Source organism: Hemitrygon akajei, chromosome 4 (genome assembly GCF_048418815.1).
Source record: "Hemitrygon akajei chromosome 4, sHemAka1.3, whole genome shotgun sequence".
Lineage (NCBI taxonomy): Eukaryota > Metazoa > Chordata > Chondrichthyes > Myliobatiformes > Dasyatidae > Hemitrygon > Hemitrygon akajei.
Window position 1 is genome coordinate 170,764,177 of NC_133127.1, and position 21,933 is coordinate 170,786,109.

The following is a 21,933-nucleotide window of genomic DNA, read 5'->3' on the forward strand; positions in this document are numbered from 1 at the left end:
CAATGCAACATTTAAAAAAGTGTTTTGTATATCCGACTAGTTTGTCTCTTCAGTTTTGGAGAGGGGCACCAACTAAGAGCAACATTATCAATCTGCCTCAACTGCCAGCTAATTAGACCAGATAGTCAATAGATCAGAAAGTAAAAGTTTAAACAATGTTAAACTTAGTAAAAAATAGTTTTGGTCATATACATGGGATGAAGCTAGAAATGGAAACAAAACTTCAGCAGTAATTAGCATGCTATTAGAAACTCAATTCCACAATGCTTAGAATGATTTTGAAGTTTACAGCAAATTATGGCAGACAATTTATGAAGATTCTAACAGTGCAAATCAGCTCAACCACACATTTGGATTTCAAAGCATTTAACTACATGTGAAGTTGACAGAAGCTTTCCGGAGGAACAGTGGCAAATCCTGAAGGCCTGAAGCAGGGTTTCAGCCCAATGTTGACAAATCCTTTCTTCCCAGATGCCTCTTACCAGATGAGTTCATTCAGCATATTCTGTTGCTCCAAATTCTAGCAGCAGTCTCTTTCATCTTGAGAAGCAGACCTCCTGATCGCTACTCATTACTAAATGCCAAATCCCAATCTAATCAAAATTCGGGCATTGAACAGCTTCGTGTTTGCAACACTTCAATCCCAATGCATAACATCCCTCAAAACTTTAAGATAATACCTCAGCAACTGGTGTATTGCACTACCAGACAACAGAGAGGTTTAACTGCTCAACGTGACTTGGTTTTGCTACAAGTGTTCCAGCTCCTGCTTTCTCCCTTTGTCCAAACTCCTAGTGTCAGTTTGATATTAGTAACTGCAGCATGAAACTGCCTTCACTGGTGCACTCTACAGAACACATCACAAAACCAGCCCATATACATGCCAATGATTGTACAGAAAGCTCATCTCAAATAGTTAATGTTAGTAGACCTTAACAGATACTGTTAATAGTTAATGACTTGTCAACTTTGATAATTACAATCATGCATTGAAACAAGCAAAAATAGTTTTCTTATGCATGTTTGTGATTCTGACCATTTGCCCATCAACATTTCTCTTGAATGTGACCAGTTTAAACTGACTGCTGTAGATCTTTACTATATTGCAGAGCTGGTGGGCAAACTACAAGTTAGCAGTTTGAAATATCAGTTCAAATATTATGCACTTAGAACATCACAATAAGTTGTAGTTAATTCCTCAACAGGAAATAAGCAATTTATGTACTTTTCCTTTTGTAGGTAGAAGCAGGAAGGTGTACACAGCACAAAACTTAGTTATATTTATAAAAAGCCCAAGAACAGTACATAATGTACGGTTTATACAGAGCCAGAAACAGATCAGCAAGACTATGAAATTGTTGGGACTCAACACAATTGGGAATCATCTCTTTCAAGAGCAATAGAAACAGCTGTAAATTGCATAGAAACTAGCCTCCAGCCACACTTTAAAATTATTTCCAATTATGTTTGCCTGTCTTTATTACATTTAAATTGTATTTAAATCTTGAAGACACAATGACAGGTCAATTTCCTGCTCACTTGTAAATGATTATTTATATAGGATCATTTGCCTGGTAGCTGGCTGAATTACTGTGGCCATGTACCAGTCCATGTCAATAGGGCTGGGGTCATCAGTAGCCCAGTGTCCAGTGGATGGAAAAATAATCTCAGTAATAATCTCAGAACATACTATTCTGTGTTCTATATTTAAGGTGCAGGGATATATGGGAGGTAGGGTTTAAGGGTCAGCACAACATTGTGGGCCAAAGGGCCTGTACTGTGCTGTACTATTCTATGTATTATTTTAAAATATATCAAGATTTCCATTATACTGGAAAATACATTCTCCAGTCAATACTTAATCATGGTTCCAAAGAAAATGTCAAGGAAGGCCTCCTCCTCTTCCTTGTCTGGCTGCTACTGAGGTGAAGAGGACCCTAGCCTGGGTAAATCCTTGCAAAGCTGCAGGGCCAGACAACATACCCAGTCAGGTGATGAGGGGCTGTTCAGACCAGCTAACAGAGAGGTCTAAACAGACATCTTTAATATCTCTCTGAAACAGTCCACCATCCCTGCGGGCCTCAAAATAGCCACCATAATTCTGGTACCCAAGAGAGTGATGGTATCTGGCCTAAATTATTACCACCCAGTGGCATTGACTTCAGCAATCATGAAGTGCTTTGAGCGGCTGGCAATGGATTGTACAAAATCCCATCTTCCAGCTATGTTGGACCCAAGCTGGTCCACTGATGATGCCAGGAGCCTCAGCCCTCCACTCAGTCCTGTGCCTCATGGAAAATGATGCCTCATACAGCAAAATTTTGTTTTTCAACTTCATCTCAGCATTTAACACCATCATCCCTCAGAGGCTGGCAGGTAAACAGCCCTCACTGAGACGCAACACGTTTCTGTAACTGTATGTTGGACTTCCTGATGGAAGGACCCCAGTCAGCCTGAGTTGGCAACAACTTCTCAAGCTCCCATCACGCTGAGCGCTGGTGCCCCCCAGCGTTGTGTGCTCAGTCTGCCGCTGTCTCACGACTGCACTGCCAGATTCAGCTCAAACCACACTATCAAGTTTGCTGATGATACTACACTGGAGGGCCTCATCAGCAACAATGATGAGTCAGCACACAGAGAGGATGCAGAGAGGCTTGTCAAATGGTGAGAACATCCACATTGAGACCCAGGTCAAGGCAAAAGAGATGATTGCGGATTTCAGGAAGGCACAGGTCAGTCTCTCTCCATTGCACATCAACGGCTCTGTGATGAAGAGAGTTAGAGCACAAAGTTCCTTGGTTGCACATAACAGACGATCTAACCTGGGCCCACCTGGTTTAGTCAAGAAGAGACCGCAGCATCTACACTTTGAGGAAAAAGGGCATGCAAGGCTCTTTACCCCCATTCTAACAACTTTCTACAGGAACACCATCAAGAGCGTCCTGTCTGGCTGCATCACTGCATGGTACAGAAGCTGCAAAGTATTGGACTGCAAAACTCTACAGAGGACAGCAAAAGCCACCAAAAGTATCACTGGGGTCTCCCTCCTGCCCATCCATTTGTGAAAGTTACCGGAAGCATCGCAAATGAAAGGCCCCAAAGCACTGTTGAGGATCTCTACCACATATCCCATAGACTCCTTGATCCACTACCATCAGGAAGGAGGTACAGAAGCATCCTTATAGCGCATCTCCGGCTCTCCAGCTGAGTGTCAACCATGATGTAGCTGGCTGTATAACACTCTGCGGGGTAGCCAACATGGGGGCATCATTATCACATGCCCCAGCCACTGCAACTGATGCTGGGTGATCAGGGCCTCAATACTCCTGCAGTTGGTCTTTACAAGTATTTCAGTGTGAGGCACCCGCTCACGACAAGTAATTCCCAGGATGCGCTGAAGGCAGCTTATGTGGAAGCGCTCCAAGGGCTTGATGTGACAGCTGTAGTTTACACAAGCTTCACAGGGTGGTGACACAGATCACTTGGTATACAGCGACCTTTGTGGAGGGACGAAGGCTCCTGTTCTGAAAGACTCTATGCCGAAATCTCCTAAAGGCAGCTGATGCCTATTTAATGCGGCTCTGGATGTTGTCGTCAATGTCGCTATCCTCAGAGAGAATGCTCCCCAGATATGTGAAAGATGGCACTATTGACAGCTTTTCATCACCAACAGTGAAGACAGGTAGGGTGGATCAGATGAAGAATGCTTTAAGGAAGTGCAAGATCAGACCCAAGGACCTGGAGGATGTTGCTGCTGACAGTAACACTTGGCGACAGCTGAGTAGGGACGGGGTTCGTATTCTGGAGATGGAAAGAACAACCAGAAGACAGCAGAAGAGAGCCAGGAGAAATGCAGCCATGGTTGCCATCACTACCACCACTAGCACATATACATGTCCCACCTGCAATAGAACTTGTGGGTCCAGGATAGGACTGTATTGTCATCAAAGATCTCACCGTTAAGGGGGTGGTCGTCGTCATCAGATTCCGATGGACAACCAAAGAAGAACAGAAGCATCAGGACTAAGATTGCCAGACTAGATATCAGCTTCTGTCAGGCTGTGAAGCTAATGAACACCCTGCCACCACCAAGGTCTTGTTGCTAGGATAGAGAGCTGTTTACCTGGGCTTTATTACACGTATTTTGAATTGTACTTAAACCAAAATATTATACAATAAACAAGTTAATGTGCGATAAGTGTTGTGTGGGTGCACTGAGGACCAGACAAACGTTGTTCCGTTTTCTTGTCGATGACAAACTTCAACTTGCTTTTGTGTGATGAGAGGAATCGGATGCTTTTCATTCTACCTGAGCTACCTTTGGGTTCTTACATTGTTCATTATCTATCAGGTGTACATCACTGTTCAGTTCCACCAAACAGTACACTTCTGATATTAAAAAACAAAGTTCTCAAATGAAGCACAAAACTTTTAACATCATTACAAGCAATAGAATTTAGTTATATATAAAGAATAATACCTGATGAGAGTTAAGGCTAACTTTTATTTATTTAATATAAATATATATATTTAAATATCAGAAACTCCCGGATATGTTCAACTTCCAAACCTGTATCTTTAGCTTTAAAGGTCACTAAACCAGACTTGCAATATTCAAAAGGCTTACCATGAATTGAATAAATTCTGATGCTTTTCATTTTTAGTTTCTTTGGAGGTGGGGGCTGTCGTTTGTACTCATTTTTCATTACTTCATAATAGCCAACATATCTGCTCTATAAGGAAGAATTAAAAAAAATTCAGGGATACCACTTCTAGTTGCGGGACAAAGTAAAATTCCCCTTTTCATCAGAAAACACTCAACATCACTCCAATATAAAAATTGAATTTATATCAATAACGTGCAAATTTGAGAGACCCAAATACAGATTTTTTTTCTTGTGTACAAATCATTTAGTGTTACAATCAGGGTAAACTTTTGTGTAAGTAAATTTAATATTTGGGAGCAATACAAACAATTGACTACATGGTAGGATTCAAGAAACAAGGTAGGAAATTAAAATAGTTAATTTGGATTGTTAGCATATTGAAAGCTCATTGTAAAATACTAGGTTCTCTAATGCACTGGGAGTGAAATCAAACTCAAACCCTCCCTGAAAGTTGGCACAGTAGAACAAGAATACGTTACCTGGGATGGAGTTTCCACACCCTGGAATTTTGAGCTGACACTTGTATCAGTTCTTCTCTCACCAAAGTAATCCAAACTTTCCTGCAAGTTAAAAAAAAATCCACAAAATTATAACTACAAGATTCCAGTCTTCACAGCTTAGATACAAACTTTAAAGCAGATTGAAATTCTCTTTACAATATTTAAAATCAAGTCATGACCAAAGTGTGAATTGCCATATTGAAAAACGTTTACCTTTGCATTCTCAAATTGATCACTGTCAATCAACCATGTACAGACCATTGTTCCTGTCCTGCCTAAAAAAAGCAAAAGGTAAAGGTAACCTTACACATGGAGACATCCTGAAATATACTTTAACACCAGCAACCAAACCTGACCTTCCCAGTCATCGTGGCTCAGAGCAAGAATGACAACCAAAAGTTTAAACATGAGTTGAAGTAGCCCTACACTCACAAGCTACGAGTTAATGGATTAATGTGATCCAAAAGGAAGCTAAAGATTCCAAGTTCAAGCCTTGACTGCCCATTTTCTCTCCATAGGTTATCACCCCACCAGTAACCAAAAAGCATCTTGTTTCTTCCCCATGAGTGGGACAAACATCAAAGTTCCAGATTAATGATTTGTCATCATCATTTTCCAGAGCCCTAAAAATATTGAAATTCCAGATAAGAATATCAAAGTGGTTATTTGCATCAAGTTTCCAAATGGCTCGTTTACATGTTAGTTTCTGAATGTTAATGAGATCTGGGAGCACGGATTGCACTTTAACACCAATATCCCAAAGTACATTAAGGTGCAAGAATAATCTCATGTAGGGAAATGAAATTTAACCCCTAACAATGTCCTTCTGCCAATGGGTTTGAAATAAACACCCTCTTTACCAATTTTATCTTTTTATGATAAAACACAGTCCTCATTGAAGGGTCAGTCATGGAAAGGGTGAGCAGCTTCAAGTTCCTGGGTGTCAGCATCTTAGTGGATCTTTCCTGGAAGCAGTCACAAAGGCAGCCCACCAGCAGCTAGAACTTATTCGGAGTTTGAGGATGTTTGGTATGTCACAGAGACGCTAACAAATGTGGAGAGCATCCTGACTGGTGGCATCACCGCCCATTATGGAGGCTCGAAAGCACAAGATTAAAAGCAGCTGCAGAGAGTTGTAGACCCAGCCAGCTCCATAGGCGCAACCCTCCCTATCATCAAGGACATCTTCAAAAAGGTGGTGTCTCAATGATGCAGCATCCATAACGGACCCTCACCATCTAGAGCATGCCCTCTTCCTCACTGGTGAGGAGGCTCAATTTTAGGAACAGCTTCTTCTCCTCTGCCATCAGATTTATGAATTACCTGAACTCTACCTGATTTTCTGTAGCTTACAGAAACTTTGTCTTGCTTGTATTGCTGCTACAAAACAGACTTCACAACACAGTGACAACGAACATTTGTTGTTAGAGGGTTTCCGAGTAGACCTACCTCAACTTCCATTGACCACTCAACATCAGAAGACATACAACAATGACACTTTTTACCCCTACACAGACAAAGTTTGTGTCAAGCACCAGAAGAGGTTTCATGAGCTTTCTGGGTCAATTAACCCAGGTCATGACAATGCTAGATGACTTGTCACACGCTGTGCTTTGCCACTGATTCTGCTCTACCTGCTGAGCATCAACATCCTGTTTCCATGCAACAGATATTTTCCTTCACTACCCGACCCAATTTCTGATCTTTGTGTATAGCTGTAAAGCAGTCTCAGGTGGTAGAAGTCAGAAGGCAAATACAGAAGATTGAATAAATAGAAGAATTTTTATGTCAATGTACAAATCAGGTTTCAGAAAGAAGAGCAGAAAAGTCAAAATTAAGTAAAACCACATCATCTCCTCATTCATGTTCTTCCCCCACAACCTCTTCATAATGCTGCTGAACCTTGTGATGAAAGAAACCAAATTATATCCCTCATTAATGCACAAAAGTGTGTTTTGGCAATGATACTCCGCTAGTTAAAAGTCAGATTAGAAATCCAATATAAACTGCAGAGCACTGAACTCTTCTTACAGAGCATTTGGCTTTTGAAGTCACTGGTGAATCATTAATAGGTGAACAAATATTTTATTTAACTACACTGTTGAAATGTGCTAATACCATGACATTAGGTTTTCCTTTTGGAAATTTACCTCAATCCAGAATCAGAGTAGAATGCTGCTCCTGATTGCAACAAAAGGAGTTTGGAAATTTACAGAATTACACATTAGTAACTGCTATCTTGCCACTTCATTTTTTTTGGAAGAAGTCGAGGAAAGCTTTTCTTGCATCTGACGCTTGTCTAAATTGCATTATGCTCCAAGCTGCTTGAAACCTGAAAGGTTTGAATACTCATTTCTTTTTCAAGTCTATACCACCAACAACTCACCAGTCTAAGTTTAAGTGGCATTGAAGGCAATTTTTATTTGCAGCTCTAACCAATATTTCACTGGTCTTGGCAATGTACTTGCCTATGTATCATCACCATATGAGGAGACATCAGTGTGCCGTTAATGGTGATGAATCCTCCAAATGCTTGGCCTTTATATACTTATCAGCTGATTTGATTTTCCAAAATGATTACTATTGTGATGTGGGAAGGAAATCTCGCTGTTGATTGAGAGCGTGGTGAACTTTGTGTATTGTGGTTTGGAATTTTACCTGCATTGACAAATGGGATCGAGGGGCACGTGTTTTTCTTTCATTGAAAGCCACGCTTCTAAGAATTCTCTGCGTGGTGTGTGCTTACTTGCACCGTGGCTTTCACTGATGCCCAGATAAATTTGTGCCCCTCTTGGTCTTCATGGGTAGAGACTAGGGAGAGTTGGTCGTGCCGTTTTACAGCCAGTTAAGGTTCATGGATCCTTGTGGATAGTTTTCTCCCAGTATGGCTGACGTAGTATTTGCTGCAGTCCCTGCACCGGTCTTATCCAATAGCTCACTTTGTTCTTGTGAACTCAAACACCCAGCATCCAAGGGAATTCCTAGAAGCGTGGTTTTCTGCAAACAATTCTGGAAAAATAAACATGTTGATCTTGATCCTGCTTATGAGCCAATGCAGGCAAAACTCCAGACCACAACACACAAAGTTTGCCACACCACCAATCAATGATGAGATTTCCTTCCCACATCACAACTGAGTTTCCAAAATGAAGACCAATCAGCTGCCTGAGAAGTATTTAAAGGCCAAGCATTCGGAGGACAAGCCACAATTAACAGCGCACTAATGATGTCTCCTCTTATGGTGATGAAATGTTTGCAAACGAATTGTCAAGTTCAGAAAACAACTCAACCCAACTATCAACCACCCAAGTTACACATTTTCCAAATTAGTTCCAACATGTTTTACTATGAATACTACTAGCTGATTCTGCAAGAGTTGTCTTTTCTGTTAAGTTGCATTGAGTTACGTCAGCCAGCATGACTTTGATAGCCATCCCACCCATCCTGCTCAAACATCATAGCAATGCAAGTGCTGATCAGCCCTATAAACTATTCCAAGGCTATCCAGAACAGCATTCTTTTCACTTCATATCTTTTCATTACACTACTGCTCTGAACACACAACTTAAACTGCATCTTCAAGTTTCTGGAGTGTAGTTTGAACACAAGACACGATACAGCAAAGGTTTCAAATCTTTACAGTTCAAAAGGCAAATGAATAGAAATAAATAGAATAACCCTTGGATCATGACACAGGTGTCCTGCAATAAGACCAAGAGTTAGATCATTCAGCCCATCAATCTTGTCCCACCATTCCATCATGCCTAATTATCCCCTCAACCCCATTCTCTTGCCTTCTCCCATAACTTTTGACACTAATCAAAAATCTGTTAACCTCCACTTAAAATATAGCCAATAACTTGGCCTCCACAGCCGCCTGTAGCGATGAATTCCAGCGATTCACCTCGCTCTAACTAAAGAAATTCCTACTCATCTCTGTTCTAAAGGGATGTCCTTCTATTCTGAAGCTGTACCCTCTGGTCCTAGACTCCTCCCACCCCCCCCCCCCCCCACTATGAGAAACTCCCTCTCCACATCTACTCTATCTAGGCCTTTCAATCGTCTATTAGTGCATGCAACATGGTCAGGCCCTACTTCTGAGCCTTAACAAATCTAGATTGAGGTTTCATTGTAATGGGAGGACACTTCGATTTAGCATCATGTGCAACAGTTGAAATTCCAGCTAGGTTCTTGGCTGGGTCTAAAACATTGTACCAATAACAGCAGCACCATTTGCTGAACCTTCCACTCAAACTACCTCCCGTAATTATCGAATAGCACCCCAAAAAACTTAATTGACAAAAGGATTTGGGCATCCAGAAATAGCCATTGTATAAAGTATTGGTTCCATTATAGTAGTCTAAGTGCATTGTTTAAAGTATATTGAAATGCACCTTAATGAGATTAAGATTCAAGTGCTCATCCTGCAGAATTATCAAATCAACTGCATCTCTAGCAAAGGCGAAGAGTCTCGGCCCGAAACGTCGACATCGTTTCTCCTTATAGATGCTGCCTAGCCTGCTGTGTTCTACCAGCATTTTGTGTGTGTTGTTGTTTGAATTTCCAGCATCTGCAGATTTCCTCGTGTTTGCTCTAGCAAAGACCTTGCTTTCAGTTATCTGAACTGAAAAAACATCATTCCACAACTATTCTGTTCACTTCTTTTGATTTATTTTTGGAGGCATGTTGAAAATTGTCGTATAGGTGCCCACCCAGGAAATTTGGAACCGGCACTTGAGAAATTTGAAGTTCTAACCAATACATTTCACTTTAATTATACATCGTCAACAGATCCTGCACAGAAACTCATTTTTTAAAGCAACATTCAAATCTCAGCTATTAATCTTTCAAGTAACATTACCACTCTGCAAACTCCCCTCCCCAAAGTAAACTTTTTCCAATCACACACTTACAACTCAACACTTCAAGAAATAAAATTCAACTGACACACACACACCACACTGATTTCGGGTAGGCTACTGACATTTCCACATTTTAAACATTGTTCATCTTCCCTCTCATTCTCTTCTCAGGCTAAAAAGCTGGCACATTCTTTGTTTAAAAACATTCATCTTGGTACTCTTCAAATTCTAGCATCTTGTTCCAAGTACCAAAAACAATGCCCTCACTGTTATTCCTAGGCCTTTACTCTCTCACCTTTGCTCTGACCAGATTTATTTCAATTGGTATTATCATTTGTGAATAAACATACAAGGTAGAAAAACCTAATCCACACTATTTTGTTAAAAATACATTAATAGACAAAGTGAACCAAACTTCCATAAAACCAGTTTGAAGATCACAGCTGGACACCACTCCTGATGAAAGGTCTTTGATCTGAAATGTTAATTTTTTAAAAATATATACACACATTACATATACCATATATAGGTGAAGTTTGAACTGCTGAATGTTTCTAGATTTTTAGTTCCTATTTCAGATTTCTACAATCTGCAGAGTTTTCTTTATATTTTCATAAAGTATGATTTCACCAAAATGTCAGTATGTTTGCAGAGGTGAAATGCCCATAATTGCAAGCCTCATGTAGTTTTCAAAGTGGGCTTAGAGTCATAGAAAACTACAGTCATAGAAAAGGGCCCTTCAGCCCATCTAGTCCATGCAGAACTATTTAAAGCACCTATTCGCATTGACCTGCACCAAGACCGTAGCCCTCCATACCCCTCCCATCCATGTACCTCTCCAGGCTTCTCTTAAACATTTCAAGAGGTATTCACCAATTGCACTGGCTTGTTCCATACACTGCCCTGAGTTAACTTTTCCTTCATGTTCCCCTTAAACATTTCACCTTTCACCCTTAATCCATGACCTCTAGTTGAAGATGCATCTAACTTCAGTGGAAAAAGTCTGCTTACATTTACCCCATCTATAAAACTCAATTTTGTATACCTCTTTCAAATCTCCCCTCAATCTTCTATATTCCAGGGAATAAAGTTTAACCTATTCAATCTTTCCTTACAACTCAGATCCTCCAGTTCTGGCAATATCTTTGTAAATTTTCTCTTCACTATTTCAGTCTTATTTACAACTTTTCTGTGACCAAAACTGCACACAATACTCCAAATTAGGCATCACCAACATCGTATACAACTTCAACACAACATTCCAACTCCTTTATGAAAGCCAGTGTGCTTTCTTGACAACCCTATCTACACATGACACCACTTTCAATGAATTATGGACCTGTATTCCCAAGTCCCACTGATCTATCACACTCCTTAGTGCCCTACCACACTGTGCAAGATCTACCCTGGTTGATCCTCCTAAAGTGCTACACCTCACACTTCTCTGTGTTAAATTCTATCTGCCATTTCTCAGCTGGTCCAGATCCCTCTGTGAGCTACGATAGCCACACACACACACACACACACACACACACACACACACACACACACACACACACACACACACACACACACACACACACACACACACACACACACACACACACACACACACACACACACACACACACACACAAAAATCTTGGTATCATTTGCAAATTTGCTGATCCATTTAACCAGTTATCATCGAAATCATTGATATAGGCATCAGACAACAGCCAACCCAGCACAGTCCCCATGGCACTCCACTAGTCACAGACCTCCATTCAGAGAGGCAACCATCTACTACCACTTCCTGGCTTTTGCCACAAAGCCAAGGTCTCATCCAATTTACTACCTTATCTTGAATGTCGAGCGACTGAACTTTCTTCACCAGCTTCCCATGTGAGACTTTGTCAAATGCCTTGCTGAAGTCCACTGCCTTGCCTTCATCAACTTCCCAGGTAAGTTCCTTGAAAAACTACAAGACTGATTAGACATGACCTACCTTGCACAAAGCCATGCTATCACCAACCAGTCCACATCTATCCAATTATTATTTTAACAAAGTAAATTAAAATTTAATTTTAAAAAAATTAGTTTTATTTTTGCAGTTGGTAGAAATCTGCAGTTGGTAGAAATCTGAAACAAATAGAAAAAGCTTAAAAACTAAACAGGTCAAGCTAACTTAACGGTTACTCTTTGTACAGACAATATGTATTATGTTCTACTGCAACATTCATGGACTTGAACTATTTTTTAGTGGGACTATATTTTATTACCGTCTTATATGTGCCTTGTACTGCGCATGACTGCTGGTACTGTGTTTTGCAGCTTGTTCTCGTAGGAACACTGTTTCATTTGGCTGTATCTATGGGTATTCATGCATGTTTGAATGACAATTAAATTTGAACTTAAAACACTGATGTCCTGCTAAGATTTCCCAGCATTTGCCATTGTCACATCATGTTGACACAGATTTTTTTGTCCTGCGTGATTAACTATGCTGATAACTGTCTCCATCAAGTCATTTTGACTCATCCTATTACAGACATCCCTTTTGTCCTCAACATTCCTTCCCCTACTGAGAACCAACTTGTGTCTCTGTTTTCCACCCAGATCTGAAGGGCTGGCCGTTTCTCTTTGCCAAGTGTTTTCATCATTTTATTTTCTGATTATTTCCAAAATATGTAGTGTTTCAGTCAAGTCTAGTAGCAGAGCTGGACATCTCCCAAGTTACCTGAAGAAACAACGGAAGCTGATGTGATCCTCGCCATACAAATCCAAACATCCCCTCCCAAGTTATAAAGGAAGCACAATGTACAGAAATTAATCAGACTAGAGTCTATTCTGTTTTAAATTTGAGATTAATCCATTAACTTTTGAATTTGATAACCTTCAGTAAAATGGTATGAAATGTCAAAACCAGAAAGTCTCCTACCTTTACCACCTTTGCAATGAATTGCTATAACATTTTTCTCATCAGCTGCCATCCAATCCCGAACATTAGCTGTAAATTTCAGCATGTCCCTGATATAAAACATTACAACTTTTAAATTTTGTACTAGACAGCAATGCAAGGTTGTTCATTCACCTTAGAGACAAAATTAAACTTACTCCAGAGCGGGTACATTGTGGTCATCAATGAAAACTCTCTCTACTCTGTAATGGAAGAATCGTGGGTTGTAGCCTTTTTCACCTGTCACAGAAACAGGTCAGTTACAATCAAGTCTGAAAGTTACGAGATCAACTGGTATTAACCTTCTATAGGTGGATCAGCTTTATTTTTTTATTCTACATTTATGAAGAAAATTAGCTGAAGTAGTCAAATGATTTGAATAAAATCATTAAGACTAGGCAATTAATCAAGATGGCATCCCATTATTAATGCTCATTACTGAAAAAGCAACTCATGAAAAGCTTTAGTGAGCCTCATGTAATTTTCAGTCACATTACTCAGATGAATCCCCTTTATATCAGGAGTCAGTCAGGAATTTCAGCTGATGTAACTCGCATGCAGTTTAGGGACCACAACAGTATAAAGTCAGCTTATTTGCATGTTTTTACAAACATAAGGAACTGGAATCCTCAAGTGCACTTAAACCCAAGATACAGTGACATGGCGACAAAGTTAAACTATAAATATCCCATTTTGTTATAACATCCAGGAGTTTTGACTGTAATTCTGTTTACTGTGTGTTTATTTTATTTGTGATCAAACCAGAGATGATTATACTAAACATTTCATCCTGACAACACAGTGCAATCCTAAATTGACCCTTCATTGCTTAGTAGTAGCAAATCAGCTCATTGTTCATACTATTTTGTTTAAAAATATTTGCTCTCAGGATGCGGGTGACACCGTCAAGGCCATGTTTGTCGCAGATTCAGTTTACAACATGGCAATATTCACCCCTATCAAGAATACTGGAGATATTAATCTGACTAGGCTCTCTCGAGTGATAAGGATGAAGGTCTACAAGATTAACTGAGTGATCAAGCAATACCAATATTTTATAGTTAAAATGTATTACTTATGAGGAGATGTGAAGGTACATGTTGCCAAAACATTGCTGCTTGTCCTCTTCTATGCTAGAGGGCATGTAATGTATTTACATAGAAGTCTGAGAGTCAATTACCCAAGCACATCCACTATAATCACAAATGGTCATGATGCCTTGGGTTTCCAGTGTTCCATCTTGTCACAACTTAAATTTAAAAAGGCCTAAAGCAAAACTTTGAATTTTTCTTCCAACATATGAACACTTATAGAAGGACTATCCAGATCAGCTTGGGTGAATGGACAAGTCGATCAAAATAGTAATTAGTCAATTGTACACAACTTATGAAATGTGTTTGTTTCATACCATTAAGTTCAATCTCCAAACATTACAGATTTTTTTAATATCAGCACATGAAAAACTAGGTTGATTTTCCCAGCTATCATTTAGAATTTAAAAATGTTCACATTTAAAACAATCCACACTTCTTTGCCTCTGTCACTCTACAATGTTGGATTCACATTTTCCAAATATCTCACTTAAAAATAAACATACTCACTGCAGAGGTTATAGACTTTGTAGTGATCTTTGTGCTTGGTATCAAAAAATCTTGCAACTTCCTGTAAACAGATACAATTAGTGACCTCAATTAAATCACATATCTACAGTATCTGAGATATCTCTCTCTCTCACACATCGCTGTTGGAATTAATGAGGAACACGATCAAGTCAGTATATACAGAACAAATGTAATATCATAAAATACTGAATAATATATTGAAATAATGAAATGTCAAAGTAATTTCATATAGGTAACACCTAAAATAATATTCCATTCATTAAGCATTTTTCCCCTCAGTCAACAAGACTGTAACAAGCAATTTACAGAAAGATTAAAAAATCAATTACCGGTATATTTATAAATGGTCACAATTGCCATGACTGTATTACATGTGGAAACTAATGTGTTTTAATTCTACATGGAAGCCAAAAATAAATTTTCATGTGCTGTTAGTTTCTTGGAAGAACCAAAATGTGTAATGGCCATGATCACAAGCAGATTTGCTATATATATTAGTACCAGTTGAGAAAAGTGAGCCAGTGTCGGATTGGGAGTTGGAGGGCACGGAAGAGTTGTCTTCCATTGTAGCCAATAGGTTTTCTCCACATTCTAATCACCTTTATAATCACAAGATCCATTTTGTACAGATTATGAGAAACAATAAAAAAAACTACTGGTTTTGCAGCAACATGGTCAAAAATGACAAGAGGAATTGACTGGAAACATCAACTCCTTCTCCACCAAGTACATCCAGCATTTTCAATTTTGATCTCAGATTCCCAATATTAGCATTATTTTGCCTTTTATGCCTCCTGGGATATACAGAAAAAAAACTTCCCACTGTCTGAAAATAGTGAAAATACCATCTCATATTTTACATCTAACAAGCAAACTGGCTTTCATAGAATACTGTTCTAATAGCATTTCTGACAATGGAGCTGTCAGCTTAATTTTGCATTCAGTTATAGGGCGGTGCTCAGCAGTGGAAAAATAACAATGAGTCAGTGCTGAGGATCAACCAGCAGAGGGAGACAATGTGCACAACACCTACAAAATGAACAAAGGTGACTTCTATCCGCATTATCTGGAAAAGTTCTAATCCAGCAGAAGCATTGAAATACATGCAAGGATAAAATATCAGAGACCTGGTCTACTGTTTAATAAATTAAAACTTATAAAGTTAGGATGCAAGAATAAATCTGTGATAGTGTGATAAATATCACAGCCATTTATTTGGTGAAACATCAATCCAGTTCTCAAAAAAATTAAAAACTTGGATTTTAATTTCCCAGGAGTCTAACACATAATTCAAACCTGTCAAACAAGTTTAAACACTTTTAGAAAATAATAACAACCTGAGGTGAAGAAAATAGTAACTGATTTTACACTTCATTTAGTATGAAATTTCAGTCACATCCTTTGTTCAAGTTCATTGAAAACCCAATGACAAATTGTGCCATGTTTTTAAAAAATGATAAAGCACGTGAAGTTGCTTATACCACAGATAACCACTTAAAGGTCAGTTAAAACATTTCACAACTTTAAAAGAAATCCCTCTTCAAGACAGTTGGGAGGAATTACCAACAGACACCCTACCTTCCAATCTGATGTGGTTTACAAACATAGAAAATAAATACTCCATTTATCTGGAGCAAAATGATCTACCTCGATTTAAATTCCAAAAATTTGCAAAGGTCCACAAATTTTCTTGAGAAATCGAGGATAGGCTTTGGACATTCTTAAAATAGGAATGTCAAATCAAAAAAAAAATAGGGGGTACGCAGCTGGATCTCATGCTTATTGGCCAGTCATACTAGAAAAGTTAACATTTTGACTTTGTTCTATCCTAGTGAACATTTCATATACAAAATGGGCCAACAGCCAAACAGGCTTCACTTAATACATCCACCTTAATGGGATATCACAAAACCTGAACTCAAACATCATAACCCATCTAGAGAATGGGACAGTCATTGGCAAAATGAAAAATTGGAGGGAATATTTCCACAGGTTAAGGCAGTATCTATCAGCCTTTATAAGAATTCTGAAGAGTCACTAACCTGAAATCTTAAACAGTTGCTCTTTCAACAGACATGCTGAACATTTCCAACATTTTCTGCTTTTATTTTAGACAACAGAGCAAGTGGAAATAAAATGTGACGTGGAAAAAATGGAGCTCAGAAGTTACCAAAATTTCTTCAGGAACTACTTCCTGGAGAGGATGGTAAGCTACTAAATCAACATTAACAGAGCAAGTAGAATTTAAAATCCAAGCAACACATGTTAAGCATGTTACTTTGCTACAATATGCAGGTATGCAATGATCCCAACTGTTAAAACAGGATACAAGAGAAGTAAAATTGCCTTAAAATATTCCAGTGTTGAATAACTGATTTATTGCTGATCCTGAACCTAAACGTTCACACCCATTACAAATTAAAGATGATCATTTAAACTTAGACTGATTAATTTGTTAAAAACAATTGATTTCTTGGATGACAATGTGACTCAATAAACCACAAAACTGTTTTTGTAGCAATGATTTCAACGACACAAGTGCTAAATTTGTGACCACTTCAGTAAATCTTTAAGCCACTTCCTTCGAGTTGGTGGATTGTATCTGAACCCGAATCTGCTTCTGGGAGGGTCGCAGGTTACATAAGTACCACAATCATGAAAGCAGCACTCTACCGTTCACACCACAAAGGGTGCAACTCGTGTGTTAACAGAATAATTTTAAATAGGTGTGGTTTATGTCACAAAGCACATCCAAGTTAGATGCAATAACATTTTTGTTGTGCAAGTAAAATCATCAAATTGCTCTTCATGCCCATCCATAGACTGTTCTGGGACATCTCCACGAGTCTTCACTATTTTTAGTATGTCACACAAGGAACCTGAGGCAAAGGGAGTTTGCCCTGTACAAGGTGCCGGTGGTATATGATCCCCAGAAAGGAACTTTCAGGTGATTGTGTTCATTTCCCCACTGTGGATCTTCAATCTTGGTACAAAACTGGAAAGATCTATTGAAATAAACTCTCGTTTGCTACAAGGCACCCAGGAGTTTACAGTGAACAGTGGCCAAAAAAAAAACAACAGAGTATTAAGGGGCAGGAACAAGAAACCATTTAGTCCTCGATGGCAGCAAAATTTCAAATGGAGGTGATAGGAGGTATTAACTGAACTGGTCAAGATATGATTGCATCTATTAAATTGCTGGTCAAATGTCAAAAATATTGTCATTGAGTAGCTAAGAGATTAATATTTTTTGATATGCATTACCTGCATGGATTTGTTGATGGCATGATGAATGGTGATGAGTTTATTCATGAACAGAGCTTAAAGAAAAACAGAGCAAACAAGCTCATTCCTAATTTCGAGAAAACAGGATCACTGAGCAAGCAGCTGTACAGAGTGGGCTTTCAATCTGTTCAATAACTTTCAATTCCTTGGCCCTGACTGCCTCAGTTTCACCATGGACGTCCAGTCCCTATACAGTTCTATTACCCATTAATAAAGCCTTAGTGTTGGCGGGAGGCCAAGTGGTTAAGACGTCGGTCTAGTGATCTGAAGGTCACTAGTTCGAGCCTTGGCTGAGGCTGCGTGTGTGTCCTTGAGCAAGGCACTTAACCACCCATTGCTCTGTGACGACACCAGTGCCAAGCTGTATGGGTCCTAAGGCCCTTCCCTTGGACAACATTGGTGGCATGGAGAGGGGAGACTTGCAGCTTGCGTAACTGCCGGTCTTACATTTAAAAAAAAACCTTGCCCAGGCTTGTGCCCTGGAAACTTTCAAAGGTGCAAATCCATGGTCTATCAAGACTAACGAAGGCCTACGTATATACACAATAAAGCCTTAAGGCTCTCTGCTTTTTTCTCAACAGACTCAACCAGTTCCCCTCCACCACCACCACCACCCTCTGTCTGGCACAACTGGTCCTCACCTTCAATTGCTTCGGCTCCCCCTACTTACCCCAGACTTGAGGGGTAGCTGTGGGCATCCGAACGGGCTGCAGCTATGCCTGCCTTTTCACTGGCTACATAGAACAGTCCACGTTCCAAGCCTTCCCTGGTAGTGCTGATGCACCATCAATAACTCACTCTGAGACGTAAGAAGCGAGATATCGGCTTTTATTGACTGGAAGAATGAACAACACTACATCCTGGAGAATGAGGCCAGGTTCAGGCCTCAATCGCCTTTATACAGAGGTCTGTGGGAGGAGCCACAGGAGCAGTCCAGACAGGTATATGTAGTTCACCACAAGTGCCCCCTAATTCTTCTGTACTATATTGATGACAGCATTAACACTGCTTCATACATCCATGATGAGCTCATCAACTTTGTCTCCAACTTCCACCATTACTTTTAATTCTGTTTTGGGCACCTCTCTCCCCTTTCTCGATCTGCCCATCTCTGGAGACAAACTATTCACCTCCATCTTTTTATAAACCTACTGATTCCCACAGCTCACCCTGTCTCCTATTCCCTTTTATTAGGACCTTCACCTCAACCACATCTATTTCCAGGATGTGGCTTTCCTTTCCAGGACATTAAAGATGCCCTTCTTCAAAGAGCAGGGTTTACTTTCCTCCAGTATCAATGCCACCCTTACCAGATCTCCTCCATTTCTTGGGGCAGGTGTGGATGTCTATCTTCTTGCTAACAACAGGGGTACAGCTCCACTTGTTCTCACCTACCATCCTACAGGTCTCTGCATCCAACACATCCTTCACAATTTCCTCCATCTTCATCGTCATTTTACCACCAAACATCTTTACCTCCCCACTCCACCCACTCTGTAGGAACTGCTCCATCTGATTCCCTTGTCCATTTGTCCTTTTCCACTAATCTTTCTCCTGGCACACACCCCTGCAAGAGACAGAGATGCTACCACTTACTCATTCACTTCCTTCGTCACCTCCATTCAGGGCCCCAAGCAGTCCTTCCAGGTGAGTCAACACCTCACCTGCGAGTCTTTTTTATCATATCTGGTACTTCCAAAGTGGCTTCCACTACACTGGTGAGACCTGACACAAACTGGGGACTGCTTTGTCAACCATCTCTGTTCCTTTCACGAAAAGTGCAATTTCCCAGTGGACAATCATTTTAATTCCTGTCCCAGTTCCCATTCCGACACGTTGGTCCATGTCCTCTTCTTCCACCACGATGAGGACACTCTCAGGGAGGAGAAGCAACACCTCACATTCCATCTAGATAGCCCCAACCTCATAGTATGAGCCACCAACAAGAGAAAATCTGCAGATGCTGGAAATCCGAGCAACACACACAAAATGCTGGAGGAACTCAGCAAGCCAGACAGCATAGGTGGAAAAAAGTATAGTCAACGTTTTGGGTCGAAAACCTTTGGCAGTACAGTTGATTTCTACTAGTAATTTTTTTCCTCTTTTATTCCCCATTCATGCCTCTTACCTCTTCTCACCTGTCTATCATCTCCCCAATGACCTTCCTTCTCAACATGGTCCACTCCCTTCTAACAGATTCCTTCTCCTGCAGCCCTTTTCCTTTCCCACCTACCTGACTTCACCTTCCACTTTCTAACTAGCCTCCTTCCCCTCCCTCATTTTTTATTCTGGCATCCTGACGTTTCCTTGCCAGTGCTGAAGGAGAAGGGACTCAACCTAAAACATCAACTGTTCATTCATTTCCACAGACGCTACCTGAAATTCTGAGTTCCTCCAGCTTTTCGTGTTGCTGTGGGGTCAAGAATGTGGAGTAGAGTTGAGTGTACCAAGATATTTTGCCTAACATTTGCATTTTTTAAAAATTGAGACAGGTGCTGCACAAGTTTTAAAATAGTACAATCTTGCATGGTGGAAAGTTGACTGCCTCCGAATGTATATTCTGCAGGAGGACACTCAGCTAAAGTGCACCATCTAGTGAGCAAATTAGATGGAGAGCAATGTAAAAACAAAGACAAATCAATCTCAGATTCATGTTTGGAACATCACCATTTAGAAATACATTTTACTCCAACAATGGCACAAATGTACTTCGAATCTTTAAAATCAAAACCTTTGGAAAGTTATGACCAGCTTCATATCCCCCCCTAGACGCTCTCTTTTCTCCCCACTTCCATCAGGGAGAGATACAACAGTCTGAAAGCACATACCAACAGGTTTGAGGACAGCTCCTATTCTGCTGTTATGAGACTACTTAACAGTCACTTTGGAAAAATAAGATGGACTCTTGACCTCAATCTACCTCATGATGGACCTGCACATTGTCACATTGTCACCAGCTCTGCATTGCTTTATTCTGTGTTCTGTTATTATTTTTTCTTTGCACTACCTGATGGGATGAAATAGGCTGTAGGGATGGCACTGTACTTTCATATATTGCGACAATAAAAACTTAACCTTGTTCAGCTTTTTATCCAGCGCTTATAATGCCACTGTCTCTGAGCTCCTTTCTGAAGAAAATGCAGAATGCTCTTTCGTTTGCCTTTCTTTGAAATGCCAAAATCTGAGACCTCAGTTATGACCAGCATAGGTTTTGTTTAGACAGCAACCTCATTCACTGCCAGCATGTTTCAAAATACAAAACTGCTTTGTGTACATCTCAATAATTTTTTCATAAACATGCACTGCACCAACTTGTGTTCTCCGAGACGGCGCAATTCAGGAAGCTTAGAGTGGAGGTGCTAGAAAGGAGGAAATTAGAGGGACAATAATAACAACAACAACAAAAATCAGCAGCTGGAGAGAGATCTTTTCTAGATCAAACACTTGTTTCACTGCTTCCTGCAACAATTTAGACAATAAGCCATCTTATTCTGATGCCAGTGAAATTATAAGGCGTAGGAGCTGAATTTTACAATTCAGCCCTCTAGTCTCACAATTGAAGCACATCTGACCTTTCACAGTAGCTCCACCATTCCAAAGATCACAACAGATCTTTAACTCCAGCATCATTCATACACTAACCTTACATCCCTGATATCTAAGTGTGTACATTCTGAATATACTCAACAATGGAGCCTTTACAGTCCTCTCAGAAATGGTCAAACCCTTTGGGTTTTTGATCTAGACACACCACCCAGGGGAAACACCAACACCTCAAATCCAGCTAGCATTTCTTCTACTTCTCATAACCTTTCTGCCACAGTTCAGTGAACCTTTACTGCAACAAGTTGGGAGAGCTAATATATAAACAGATAACTACAAGATGCAGTCTCAGCAAGGGTCTGTATAAATATGTGTTCAGATCCTCTTGCAATACAAGACAATGTATTGTCTGGCTTTCAAATTGCTTAATAGGCCTGCCTATTAATCAACAATTCAGATACAAGATTCTCATCCCTCTGAATGCCAGCATCTTTAGCTCCTCTATTTTTTTCTCTT

At 39.9% G+C, this 21,933-nt stretch overlaps 1 protein-coding gene across 4 annotated transcripts in view; it reads right to left on the minus strand.

Annotated features, from left to right (window-relative positions):
* tpte (transmembrane phosphatase with tensin homology) overlaps positions 1-21,933 on the minus strand; it is an 89,032-nt gene that overhangs the window by 18,784 nt on the left and 48,315 nt on the right. For all 4 annotated transcript variants that reach the window (XM_073043963.1, XM_073043964.1, XM_073043961.1 and 1 more), the window contains 6 exons: positions 14,569-14,629; positions 13,126-13,207; positions 12,950-13,038; positions 5,381-5,442; positions 5,147-5,227; positions 4,628-4,733 (listed from right to left, as the gene is read on the minus strand). In XM_073043963.1, the coding sequence (XP_072900064.1) occupies positions 4,628-4,733; positions 5,147-5,227; positions 5,381-5,442; positions 12,950-13,038; positions 13,126-13,207; positions 14,569-14,629 (481 nt within the window). The remainder of the gene's footprint in view (positions 1-4,627; positions 4,734-5,146; positions 5,228-5,380; positions 5,443-12,949; positions 13,039-13,125; positions 13,208-14,568; positions 14,630-21,933) is intronic.